This window comes from Aureococcus anophagefferens (genome assembly GCF_000186865.1).
Source record: "Aureococcus anophagefferens unplaced genomic scaffold AURANscaffold_7, whole genome shotgun sequence".
NCBI lineage: Eukaryota > Pelagophyceae > Pelagomonadales > Pelagomonadaceae > Aureococcus > Aureococcus anophagefferens.
In genome coordinates, this window is record NW_008705567.1 from 1,091,357 (window position 1) to 1,103,846 (window position 12,490).

General features: G+C 70.5%; 3 protein-coding genes across 3 annotated transcripts; 2 read left to right on the forward strand and 1 right to left on the reverse strand.

Annotated features, from left to right (window-relative positions):
• Nucleotides 1-817: 817 nt before the first annotated feature.
• On the forward strand, nucleotides 818-6,571 carry AURANDRAFT_63528 (hypothetical protein; the record flags this gene model as incomplete). The annotated part of the gene is made up of 4 exons (XM_009037854.1): nucleotides 818-3,172; nucleotides 3,483-3,565; nucleotides 3,830-3,910; nucleotides 5,701-6,571. The coding sequence occupies 4 exons, from the start codon at nucleotides 818-820 to the stop codon at nucleotides 6,569-6,571; spliced, it is 3,390 nt and encodes a 1,129-aa protein (XP_009036102.1).
• An 880-nt stretch (nucleotides 6,572-7,451) lies between these two features.
• Nucleotides 7,452-8,959, reverse strand: AURANDRAFT_25463 (hypothetical protein; the record flags this gene model as incomplete). The annotated part of the gene is made up of 2 exons (XM_009038082.1): nucleotides 7,452-8,211; nucleotides 8,385-8,959. 2 exons carry the CDS (start codon nucleotides 8,957-8,959, stop codon nucleotides 7,452-7,454), a joined length of 1,335 nt encoding a protein of 444 aa, XP_009036330.1.
• Nucleotides 8,960-9,306: 347 nt separating this feature from the next.
• On the forward strand, nucleotides 9,307-11,357 carry AURANDRAFT_63530 (hypothetical protein; the record flags this gene model as incomplete). The annotated part of the gene is made up of 3 exons (XM_009037855.1): nucleotides 9,307-10,040; nucleotides 10,241-10,451; nucleotides 10,653-11,357. The coding sequence occupies 3 exons, from the start codon at nucleotides 9,307-9,309 to the stop codon at nucleotides 11,355-11,357; spliced, it is 1,650 nt and encodes a 549-aa protein (XP_009036103.1).
• Nucleotides 11,358-12,490: the final 1,133 nt, after the last annotated feature.

The window sequence follows — 12,490 nt, forward strand, 5'->3', positions numbered from 1 at the left end:
AAGAAGAAGGAGAAGCGCTACCGGCGCGCGCCGAACCCGGAGCTCCACCTCAACGCCTACGACTACGAGACCATGACGGAGGTCATGCTCAAGCGCGTCTACGTCGAGCGGAACCCGGAGCTCATGGAGCTCCTCGACGCGGAGGTGAAGCTCACGTTCCCGGACAGCAAGCAGCCCATCGTCGGCCGCAAGGCCGTCACGCTGGCCTTCGGCCGCACGTCGGAGTACTGGCGGCACGTCGACATCGGCTTCGCGATCATGCCGGGCGGCGTCCACAGCCACTGGACGGAGTGCATCATGGCCATGCGGCGCACGGAGGAGGCGGAGACGCGCTACTGGAAGCACGTCGTCGAGTTCGGCAAGCCGCCCCTCTACCAGGTCGAGAAGTGGACCGTGACGGACATGCACAAGCCCAAGGTCTTCTCCGGCGCGACGAAGGAGGAGATCGTCGGCGCGACCTACGACGAGGCCGAGGGCTGCTACGTCGGCGACGACGACTACGGCGACCTCATCGACGACGACGTCGCGCCGCGGGGCGACTACGACGCCATCGACGGCGGCGCGCCGCCGGAGCCGCCCGCGGGCGACCCGGCGGACGTCGACGACGACGACGACGACGACGGGCCGCCGCCGGCCGAGGACATCGACTTCGACGACGACCTCGACGAGCCCATCGTCGAGGAGGTCGAGAAGGAGCCCGCCGCCGAGTGAGGTCGCCGCCGACGGCCGTAAGCGCCCGGCGTTCGAAGCGCGCTCTCGAGCGGCCTTGCGATTGGCCAGCTGGCCCAACGAGTCACATGGTGGCCAAGTCACAGCCATGAGCGCAGCCGCGCCCGACGACCCCTTCGCCGAGCACGACGACTCGACGGCGTCGTCGGAGACGGAGCTCGTCGAGCTCAAGGCCGTGCGCGGCATCGACGTCGAGCGCGCCGGCCGCGTCGAGTCCGTGCTCGTCCTCGAGGCCGGCGGCGCGTCGGCGGGCAAAGCCCTCATCGGCGTCGAGGACCTCGAGCGCTTCCCCGTCGCCGAGGAGGGCGACCTCGCCGTCGTGGCGACGACGGGCGCGGGCCTGCGCGTGCACTGCGTCGTCGTGTCCCGCGGCGGCGCGCGCGCGGCGGCGTGCGGGTCGCGGCCTTGCTACGACGCGCTCCGCGCGGCCGCGACGGCCGCGGCCGCGCGCCGCGCGAGCGACGGCGCCATGAACCTCGAGGACCTGCTCGACGATGGCGGCGACGACGACGGCGACGACCCGCTCGGCGACGCGTCGCTCGCGCGGGGTCTCGAGGCGCTCGGAGGCTACGCGCTCGCCGCGTGCTGGTACGGCTGCGTCTTCGAGCGGCGCCTCGCCGTGCGCAGCGGCGACCCGCGCCTCCTGGCGCCGCTGCTCTCCGGTGTTTTAAAATGCATGGAGCCGCTGCCCTTCGTGCACATCTTCGCGCCCGTCCTACCGCCCGGGTCGTCCGAGGTCCTCGAGGCGCCCGTGCCCTTCGCCGTGGGCGCGCGCGACGAGGACGCCGACGCCTGGTACGCGACCCGCGCCGACGAGGAGGATACGAGGGACGCGACGCTCGAGCGCGGCTCCTCGCTGACGAGCCGCGACGGCCGCGACGACTACGAGTTCGTCGCCGCGCTCGTCGACGACGGCTGCCTCGTCGTCGACGCGGACAGCGGCGCCGTCCACGCGCCGGCGGACGCGCCGGGCGCGCCGCCCTTCGCGCGGCTCTGCGGGGACCTGGGGCGGCGCTGCGGCGCGGCCCTGCGCCGCGGCGGCGGACGGGCCGCGTGCGAGGCGCTGCGCGCGGAGACGCGGCGCCTCGTGGATCGCAAGGGGTCCGGGAGCCTCGTCGGCCCGCTGCGCTGGGCGTGCGACGACGGGTCGTCCGAGGCCGTGGACGCCGAGTTTTCCGACGACTGCCTCTGGCTCTACGACGCGGGCGGCCCCCTCGCGCTCTGGCTGCCCGGCGACGCCGTGGAAAGCGTGTCGCCGCTCGACGCCTGCGCCTTCGAGGTGCGCTACGCCGCGGGCACGGGCGCCTGGAGCGGGCGGCCCCGGGCGGACCGCGCCGTCCTCGAGGCGCCGTCGCCCGGCGACGCGCGGCGCTGGGTCGCGGGTTTGGTCGCGGGCGCGGCGGCCGCGGCGCGCGACGACGCGCCGCCGGCGCCGCGCGTGGCCCTCATGCGCACGCTCGGCGGCCGCCAGCTCGCCGCGGCGCGTCGAAGGCCCCTGACGCCCAAGTCCGCGGGCCGGCGGCTCTCCGAGTCCTTCTGGGAGCCGCCCGGCGACGGCGGCGCGTCGCCGCGGAAGCCCGACAAGGCGCGCCGCGGCTGCCTCAACGGCGCCCAGAGCACCGTGCGCGCCTCAACGGACGCCCTGACCACCGTGCGCGCCCTCCTCGAGCGCCTCGTCGCCACGGTCAAGTTCTTCCACGCCGGGGGGAACGTCGATTTAGCGGTCCTCCGGGAGGTCCGGGAATCCGCGGCGTTCGCGGCCTTCGAGGAGGCCGCGGGCGCGCTGCGCGCCGCGGACCTCGACGCGCTCACCGACGACGCGGCGAAGCACGCCTTCTGGATCAACGCGCACAACCTCGTCGTGCTCCACGGCTGCGTCGCGAGCGGGCCGCCGGCGACGGCCACCGCCTTCGCGCCGGTGCCCGCGTACCTCGCGTGGGCGAAGCGGCAGCGCTACGCCTTCGGCGAGCTGACGCTGAGCGCCATCGACATCGAGCACGCGCTCCTGCGGCGCGGCGACATCTTCAAGGGCACGCTGGCCATCGCGCTGCTCCTGCCGCGCTTCTCCGACGACGACGCGCGGGCCCGGCTCAAGCCCGCGGCGTCGCCGCGCGCGCTGGCGCTGTCGCTCTTCGCGGCGACGGCGTCGTCGGCGCCGCTCCGCGTCGTCCACGCGCGGCGCGCGCCGGCGCTCCAGGACGAGCTCGACGCGAACGCGGCCGACTTCCTCCGGCGCGCGGCGGCGGTGACGAAGAAGGGCGTGACGCTGCCCGGGCCGCTGCGCTACAACTCCCAGGACCTCGGGAGCGGCACGGCGGACATCCTCGCGCGCGTCGACGCCCTGCTCAAGCGCGACAACAACCCCTTCTCCTGGTTCGAGAGCAACGGCCTCGACCCGGCGACCGCGAAGCTCGAGTTCGGCGCCTACGACTGGGCGCCGAGGGTCGACATCCACTGGGACCACTGCGCCGAGGCGACCTAACGACCGTCAGGCCGGGTCTTTACATTCCGCGGGCGCGGCCTCGCCGGCGGGCGCGACCTTCCGCGAGGGCCCCTTCGCGCGGCGGAAGAAGAGCCACCAGAACGCGACGTTGACGAGCGGCGCGGCGACGACGACGACGGCGCCGGCGATGCGCCCCGCGGACGACGGGTTCGACCAGTCTAAAGCGCCGTAGATGTAGCGGTTGTTGTCGCAGTCCTTGAGGCCCGCGGCGTAGTGGACGACCGTCCAGGCGAGGTAGGCCACCGTGTAGGCCATGAAGAAGGCCGCGTGCAGGAGGTACATGGGCTGGTTCGAGAGCGCCTGGTCCGCGACCATGACCGCGAAATTCATGCCGTGCGTGAACGGCGAGATCGCGTGCATGGACCCGTCGTAGACGAGGCCCCAGTAGAGCACGAAGATGAGGAAGCTGCCCGGCAGCGCGACGCCCTGGAGCACCCAGGCGGCCTTGCAGTACCAGGGCATCTTCGCCGGCGGGCCCGGCGTGCCGTCGATGTTCGTGAAGTGGAAGGAAGCGGCGGTCGTCGCGGCCGCAAGGCCGAGGTAGCACAGCTCGATGAGCAAACCCTGGTGGGTCAGATAGATGAGCCAGCAGCGCAGGTCGCCGGCCAGGGCGTCGACGGTGATACTCCAGACGAAGATGGCCAAGATGCTGGCGAAGAGCGTGAACCGCAATCCGAGGTAGGCCCGCCGGTCTTTGATGATGCGCGAACTGCCAAAGTAGGCGACCCAGCGGCCGTCGAACTCGTCGAGGTCGAAGTCCCGCCGGTCCTCGTCGAACTCGACCTTGAGGGTCGCGACGCAGCTGCCCATGGGCTGAATGTGCTTTTGTAGGCTGTCAACGTGCTGTGCGTCGCAACGTGCTCTACTTTGCTTTGGTGGGCAGCTTGGGTGCGCTTTCAACTGCCCATGCTCTGCGGCAACCTAGCTAATACTGTGCAAGGTGCAGACCCCCCGGGTAGGCGGGTAGGCCAAGGGGATCTTCAAGTATCTGGGGAGGCGACTACGCTGCCTCGAGGCGGGCCGACTATTATCCGGTCTGAGCTCCTCGGCAGCCCATTTCAGACCTCCCTCAGACCTCCGGGTCCTGGCTCCGTTGGGCCCCGCCGTGGCGGCGCTTCGGTCGAATGGGTACGTAGACCACTTCCCCAAAGCGATTTCTTCTGGGAACACGTTTTGGCTGCGCACGGGCTGCCGCCTGTTCTAAGGAACCCCTCGAAGGGCTGCCCGCGACCTGAATTCGGCGGGGATCGTTGATCTTTTGGGCCTTTGACCTGCCCCATGACCTACCCGAGCCATCGAGGCGAAAATATCAACGATCCCCGACGGCTACGACCCGACCTCGCGCGCGCAGCTCCGCGAGCACCTGTTATTGCCCCGCGGAGAGGTGATCCACGACGTCCCTGAGCCCATGCGCGTGCCGAGGGAGTCCCCTACCATCCCGGGCCCGGACCGGACCCGCGGCGCCTGCGGGAACTGCCGCTACCTGCACTACTCGATGCCCGTTGCGCTCCCGCGATGGCCGGCCGGGCCCAGCCAGGGCCCGCCAAGATCCTAAGGTGCGGCGCCTATCGGGCCAGGCTTTCGTCGCGGGGTGGCCAGGCGTCGCGCGAAGCCCCGAGAAGGCCGTGGCGACGTGAATTTGTCGAACTTAAACTCGTGTAGGGAGGGGTCGCCTCGGGGCGAGTCAATGGCATCGATTTGGCCCAGTAGGACGCGTCTGAGATGCTGCGCGCCGCTCCATAGTAACCCCATGGCCGACGAGCGCGCGAAGCCGTGCAGCGAGACCGTTTGTGACTCGATCTGACCTGGTCGTAGACAGCTCCGCGGGAGCATAACGGGCATCGAGTAGTGCAGGTAGCGGCAGTTCCCGCAGGCGCCGCGGGTCCGGTCCGGGCCCGGGATGGTAGGGGACTCCCTCGGCACGCGCATGGGCTCAGGGACGTCGTGGATCACCTCTCCGCGGGGCAATAACAGGTGCTCGCGGAGCTGCGCGCGCGAGGTCGGGTCGTAGCCGTCGGGGATCGTTGATATTTTCGCCTCGATGGCTCGGGTAGGTCATGGGGCAGGTCAAAGGCCCAAAAGATCAACGATCCCCGCCGAATTCAGGTCGCGGGCAGCCCTTCGAGGGGTTCCTTAGAACAGGCGGCAGCCCGTGCGCAGCCAAAACGTGTTCCCAGAAGAAATCGCTTTGGGGAAGTGGTCTACGTACCCATTCGACCGAAGCGCCGCCACGGCGGGGCCCAACGGAGCCAGGACCCGGAGGTCTGAGGGAGGTCTGAAATGGGCTGCCGAGGAGCTCAGACCGGATAATAGTCGGCCCGCCTCGAGGCAGCGTAGTCGCCTCCCCAGATACTTGAAGATCCCCTTGGGTAGGCCCTCTAGCTGTTAACCTCTCCTAGCCTAGCAAGATAAAATGAAGAGCCGCAAAAACTCGCCGCGATGAGCCGCTCCGCGAGCCGGTGCCGCAGCAGCCGGAGCCGCTCCTACAGCAGTCGGAGTCGCAGCTCGTCGCGGTCGCGGTCGCGGTCGCTCTCGAAGAAGGAGCGCAAGCGCGAGAAGAAGGCGCGGAAGCGCGAGCGCAAGGAGCGCAAGAAGCACAAAAAACGCCGCGGCCGCAGCCGCAGCCGCAGCCGCTCCCGCAGCCGCTCCCGCAGCCGCAGCCGGAGCCGCGGCCGCGGCCGCGAGCGCGGCGAGGTCGCCGAGGCGCGGCCCGCGCCGCCGCGGCCGACGCGGATCTACCCGGCCGGCCGCGGCCCGGCCGCGTCGTCCGGCGAGCGGCGGCCGACGACGTACTACTCGCGCGTCGGCGAGGGCGGGCGCCTCGACGCGGGGAACATCGGCCCCCAGCTCAAGGACGAGATCCTCAAGGCCGTCGCCGAGGTCGAGGCCGAGCCCGTCATCGGCCCGCAGATGCCGCCGCGGCGGCCGCCGCGGGCCGAGGCGGAGCCGCCGCGGCCGCCGCCCCAGTCGGGCATCCTCCAGTACGTGCGCGCCGCGCTGCCCGGCCCGGCGGCGCGCAACGGCGGCCTCCAGGACGACGTGTTGGACCCGCGGCGCCAGGGCGTCACGCGCGACGACGAGGCCATCTTCGGGCGCAACAACCGCCTCATGACGGCGAACAAGTCCGTGCTCCGCGACCAGTTCTCGCGCGGCGTCAACCCGGACATGGCCGCGGAGCGCGACTTCCCCTACGAGTGCAAGCACGACGGCCGCAGGTTCCTGACCGCGACCCAGCTCTCGGAGTACTACCTCGAGGCCTACGGCGAGCGCATCCACGCGTCCCTCATCCGGCCCGCCAACGCCGCGCGCCTCGCCGACATCGCCGACGACAGCGACTAAGAAAACTGGGGAGTTTTTCTCGGTGGCGCGCTGGCGCCTCGACGCTTGCAATGGCATAGCCTTGGCATATGCATGCGCTTCTCACTGGCTTGGCTTCTCCGACGCAAAATCTCGAGCTCAGATCTCAATAATAATGATTTTCTTCTGGCAGCCCGACGTGCCACCGACGATCTTGGCTGCCCCGTGAGAGCGTGGCAGCTGGCGGCGATACAAAAGAATCCGACGCCGCCCCGTGGACGCGGAAGCCCTCCCGCTGACCGCGAACGCGCGTAACGAGCCGAGCACCCCGTGCGCGTCTAAGGACGCGAAAAAAATCCATCAAAAACGGCCCGGAGAAAGAAGGAATACACCTAGAAAACCCCAGCATGGCGGAGCCGCCCGCGTACCCGCAGCCGCCGGCCTACCAGCACCCGCCGCGCTACGACGAGTCCTGGACGCCGGAGACGGAGGCGCACGTCATCTACCGCCGGCCGCCCGGCCGCGTCGTCGTCGTCGAGTCGCAGGCTTATTACGGCCTGCGCTCGGGCCTCTGCTCCCTCTTCCTCTGCCTCCTCATGCCGCCCCTGGCGCTCGTGCCCATCTGCGCGCCCTGCGACTCGACGGAGAGCGTCGTCGTCGTCGAGCGGCGCCGCGGCGAGCGCAGCGAGCGGCGGCGGCGGCGGCGGCAGATCGTCGTGCGCGTGCCTCCGGGCGTGCCCCCGGGCTCGGTGCTCCAGGCCAAGCCCAAGCCGAAGATGGTCATCTCCTTCCGCGTGCCCCCGGGCCTGGGCCCCGGCGACGCCGTCGCCATCAACTACGACGCCTAGCGCGCCGCCGCGTGCCTGTTTTAAGAAGTTCCCTGTAAACCACCAAACGCCGCTGGAACGAGTTACCCTTCTGCTCAAAGCTTCTTCATGACGAGGGCGCCGTTGTGGCCGCCGAAGCCGAGGTTCTCGGTGACGGCGACGTTGACCGTGGCCTTCTCCGCGCCCGCGGCGACGTAGTTGAGGTCGCAGTCCGGGTCCGGCGTCTCGAGGTTGATGGTCGGCGGCGCCGTGTCCTTGGCGACGGCGAGGGCGGCGATGACGGCCTCGATGCCGCCCGCGGCGCCCATCGTGTGGCCCGTCGCGCCCTTCGTCGACGACACGAGCAGCTGCGGCGCGTGGTCGCCGAAGACGGTCTTGAGGGCCATGGTCTCGAACTTGTCGTTGTAGGCCGTCGACGTGCCGTGGGCGTTGACGTAGTCCACCTCGGAGGGCGCCACGCCCGCGTAGCGGAGCGCGCTCTCGAGGCACTTGGCGAGGCCCGCGCCGCCGGGCGCGGGCGTCGTGATGTGGTGCGCGTCGCAGGTCGCGCCGTAGCCCGCGAGCTCGCAGTAGGGCTTGGCCCCTCTCGCTTCGGCATGTTCCAGGGACTCGATGACGACGACGCCCGCGCCCTCGCCCATGACGAAGCCCGCGCGGTCCGCGTCGAAGGGCCGGCTCGCCTTCTCCGGGTCGTCGTTGTACTTGGTGCACATGGCCTTCATGGCGCCGAAGCCGCCGTACATGAGGGGCGTCATGGCCGCCTCGGAGCCGCCGCAGACGACCGCGTCGCAGTCGCCGCGCTGGATCGCGAGCATCGCCTCGCCGATCGCGTGCCTGAAGCATGATGCAACGTCGCTTCAACGTGCGTGTTCCGCGCGCGCGCGTTCCGGGAAAAGCATCCACGCTCCGAGAGCGCTCCGAGAGATGGTCGCTCGTCCAAAAATCAGCCGAAACGAGTGGGAAACGGCCGAGATCGGAGCCTTTGAATTTCGCACCCTCCTCCTTCGCCGATCGCGTGCGTGCCCGACGCGCACGCGGACACGACGCCAAAGTTCGGGCCCCGGGCGTTGAGCTCGATGGCCACGACGCCCGACGCCGTGTTCCCGAGGAGCGCCGGGATCGCGAAGGGCGACACCTTGCGCGGGCCGCGCTTCTCCATGCGCGCAATCTCGGATTCGACGGTGCCGATGCCGCCGAAGGCGCTGCCGATCATGACGCCGACGCGCTCCGGGTGCGTCGCGCCGCCCTCGCTCTCGTCGATGTGCAGGTCCGCGTCCTCGACGGCCTGGCGCGCGGCCGCCATCGCGAGGTGCGTGTAGCGGTCGTTGCTGTTCGCGCTCTTCGGGCTCGCGAACCACTCCTTGCCCTCGAAGTCGCGCACCTCGCAGCCCACGTGGCTCCCGAAGCGCTCCACGTCCTCGAAGCACGACACCTTGGCGATGCCCGTCGCGCCCTCGAGGAGCGAGCTCCACATGGCCTCGTAGGTGTTGCCGATGCCCGTCACGGCGCCGAGGCCCGTGACGACGACGCGAGGCTGCGGCGCCAGGGCGACGGCCGTCGCGGCGATGCTCGCGGCGAGCGCGGCGCGCGTGATGGAAACCATGGCTCCCACGGCGCGCGACGATGGGTCCACAGCGTCGCGTACGTCGAGCCTTCAAGAATCGAGGCTCGCACTGCTCGGCGGTGATGCGGCCGAAGCAGAGCACCATCAATATTGACCTCTCCGCCAAGTGCCGTGCCCCGATGGCAGCGTGAAATCGACCCATTCGAGTGCCTCTCGCGCCCCGCCGCAGCGCCCTCGAGCGTCCCAAGTGCCCTATTGCAGCGCTTCGCAGTGGAAGTGCATCGCAAAACCAGCGGGGCTCGCCGAAGTGGCCGCTCCTCGCCGAAGAGCTTGTGCAGCAGCGCTTGCAGCAGCTCGACAGCAGCACCACCACTTCCGCAGCAAAAATGGGCCGCCCGTACCACAACAACAACAACCGCGGCAAGGGCGGCCGCGGACGCGGCCGCGGGCGCGGGCGCGGCCGCGGCCCGCAGAACCGGGAGCAGGAGGCGGCCGTGCGGCGCGTGCTCGCGCACCTGGCCGCGGGCACGCTCGAGCACGTGAAGCTCGTCGGCGAGGACGCGGCGGTGTGTAACGTAGTGAACGGCCTCGTCGCGTTCTCGCCGGCGCTCGGCGGCCGCGAGCGGTCCATCGCGCACGGCGTCGCCGGCGACCTCGGCCTCTACCACTGGTCCGAGGGCGACGGCGAGGCCCGCCGCGCCTACGCGTCGCGGGACCCGCGGCCGGACCCGGGCGGCGGCCGCGCGGCGGCGGCCGTGGCGGCCGTCGCGCGCGCGTTCCTCGACAAGCCCCAGGCGTCGTGGCCGCCGCTCGCGAACGACCTCCGGCGCGTCTCCGAGGGCGCGGCCGCGCGATGGGAGCGGCGGCGCGGCGACGACTGGGAAACGACGGACGAGCGGCCGGTGCACCCGCACGCGGACCGCGTCGCCGCGCTGCTCGCGGCGCCGCCGACGCGCGCGAGCCCCGCGGCGCCCGTCGCGCGCCGCGCGGCGGCGCCGCGGCCCGTGAACTTCGTCGACTCGACGGAGGCGCTCGCGGCGCTCGCGCGCGCCCTCGAGGGCGTCGACGTCTTCGGCGTCGACCTCGAGGCGCACGCGGAGCACAGCTACGAGTCCATCGCGTGCCTCGCAGGGCAGGACAAGAGAGCGAAATTCCCAACTTCAAAGGCTCATATCTCGGCCGTTTTCCGCTCGTTTCGGCTGATTTTTGGACGAGCGATCATCTCTCGGAACGGTCTCGAAGCGTGGATGTGTTTTCTGGAACGCGCGCGCGCGAAACACTCACGTTGAAGCGACGTTGAATCACTCTTGTGCTGCCCAGGTGCCTCGTCCAGATCTCGACGGCCGACGTGGACTACGTCGTCGACGCCTTGGCGCTCCGCTTCGAGCTGCGGGCCCTGGCCCCGGCCTTTGCGGATCCCAACATCCGCAAGGTCTTCCACGCGTGCCAGGGCGTCGACATCCCGCGGCTCCAGCGCGACTTCGGCATCTTCGTCGTCAACGTCTTCGACACGCAAGAGGCCGCGCGCTGTGTGCAAATCAAATCTTCAACGCGACTTCAATGTGCGCGTATGCGACCGTTTCGACGCAAGCTCTTCCGCCGTGCTTCAAGAACTCGCTGAGAGCAATCGATTCGTCCAAAAATCAGCCGAATCGACTAGGATTTGAGCGAGCTAGAGAGATTTCTGAAGTTTGGCCCCGACGTCCCAGCTCACTGGTTGATTTCCACACAGGCCGCGCGCGTGTTGGGCGCGCCGCTGGGCTTGGTCGCGCTCTACGCGAGCGCCGGCGTCATATCGACGGCGCGGCGCGACGAATTGGAGAGTCTCAAGCGCGCGTACCAGAACTGCGACTGGCGGTCGCGGCCGCTGTCGCCGGCGCAACTCGAGTACGCGGTCTGCGACGCGCGCCACCTCGTCGACCTCGAGGCCTACCTGAACCGGGAGCTCCGGCACTTCGACCCGCTCCGCGACTACGGCCTGCCGCCGGGGGGCGCGGCCCGGGACGCGCCGCGCCCGCCGCCGCCGCCCGGCCCGCGGGAGGCCGCCGGCGACGAGGAGGCGGACATGGTCGCGTCCGCGTACTGCAAGTCGCAGCGCGCGACGCTCTGCCTCTGGCGCGCGCCGCGGTCGCCGCGATTGCAGGCCGCGCGCGACAAGCAGTTCGCGGCGCTCGCGCGCGACGCCGCGCCGCGCTTCTCCGCGCTCGTCGCGTGGCGCGACGCCGAGGCGCGCCGCCTCGACGAGGGGCCCCACGCGGTCTGCCCGTCCGCCGCGCTGGCGGCCTTCGCGAAGCGGTGGCCGACGACGCTCCGCGGGCTGCTCCTGGCCTTCGACCCGCTCCCGCCCCTCGTCGCGACGGACGCCTTCGGCGTCCGGGCCAGCCTCCTCGCGTGCCTCGCGGCGCTCGCCGAAAACCAAGTTAACCCCTACTTGTAACCAACCGCATCATCCTGGAAGGCGTCGTTGTTACGCGGGCCCGGCCTCCCGGCCCTCCTTGAGCGCCGTGAGCTCGCGGATGAGGCTTTGGGCCAGGGCGTTGGCCTCCTGGAAGGCCGCGGCCTCGTCGTCGTCGACGGGCCGGACGCTGTCGAGGAACTCCGCGGCCGTCTTCGCCTCGACGAGCGCGCCGTCGACGTCGCCGGCGCCGCGCAGCACGGACGCGAGCATGAGGCGCGTGTCGTAGTCCGCCGGGTCGACGTCCACAACCCGGCGCATGGTCCTGACGCAGCCCGCGACGTCGCCGGCGAGCTTCTTGTCCTCCGCGAGGTTCACGAGCGCGTCCTTCCGGATGTCGCCGCCGTCGCTCTTGTCGAACTCGACGGCCTTGAGGTAGGCCGTCTCCGCCTCGTCGAACTGCTCGAGGCGGCTCAGGAGCTCGCCCATGTTGAACTGCGCCAGCGCGTCGTCCGCGTGCTTCCGCGCGAAGCCGCGGTAGATCTCCAGGGCGCCCGCGGCGTCGCCCTTGGCGTCGAGGGCGCGGCCCATCTGGAAGGTCGCCTGGTCCACGAGCAGCGGGTCCACGTCCGCGGCGACGAGCTTCCGCCAGATCTCGAGCGCGCCGTCGAAGTCGTCGTCGTAGTACTTCGCGCAGCCCAAGTTGTAGTGGGCGAAGGGCGCCGACGCCGGGTCCGTCTTGCTCACGCACTCCTCGACGCGCGCGCGGTCCTCGGGCTCGTAGCCCGCGAAGCTCGCCATGCCTCGGCAGCCCGCGGTTCGAAGCAAGGGGTAATAAATAGTATGGGGTGGCAGCTCAACGAGATTATGTTGCGCGAGCTCCTCGTACTGCAACCCATCGTTTTGGGGCAATGTTGACGACTTTTGGCCGGGGACTTTTCGACGCCGCCGTCGTCGACGCGGCCCCAGACGGACCGCAGCGGTATTCGCTCCCCCGCGAAGGCGCCCGCGACAAGACTTACGCGTCCGGGCGGTTCGGGTCCGGTGGAAGGAAACCGAGGCGCGCTGGAGGGCACCGTGTCCGGTTTGGCGCCACGCGAGGAAGGGGGTTTTGGGGCAGCTCTTGGACGTGTTCGCGATGATGATGGTCGTGGACCGTCTGCTGGCGCTGCAGA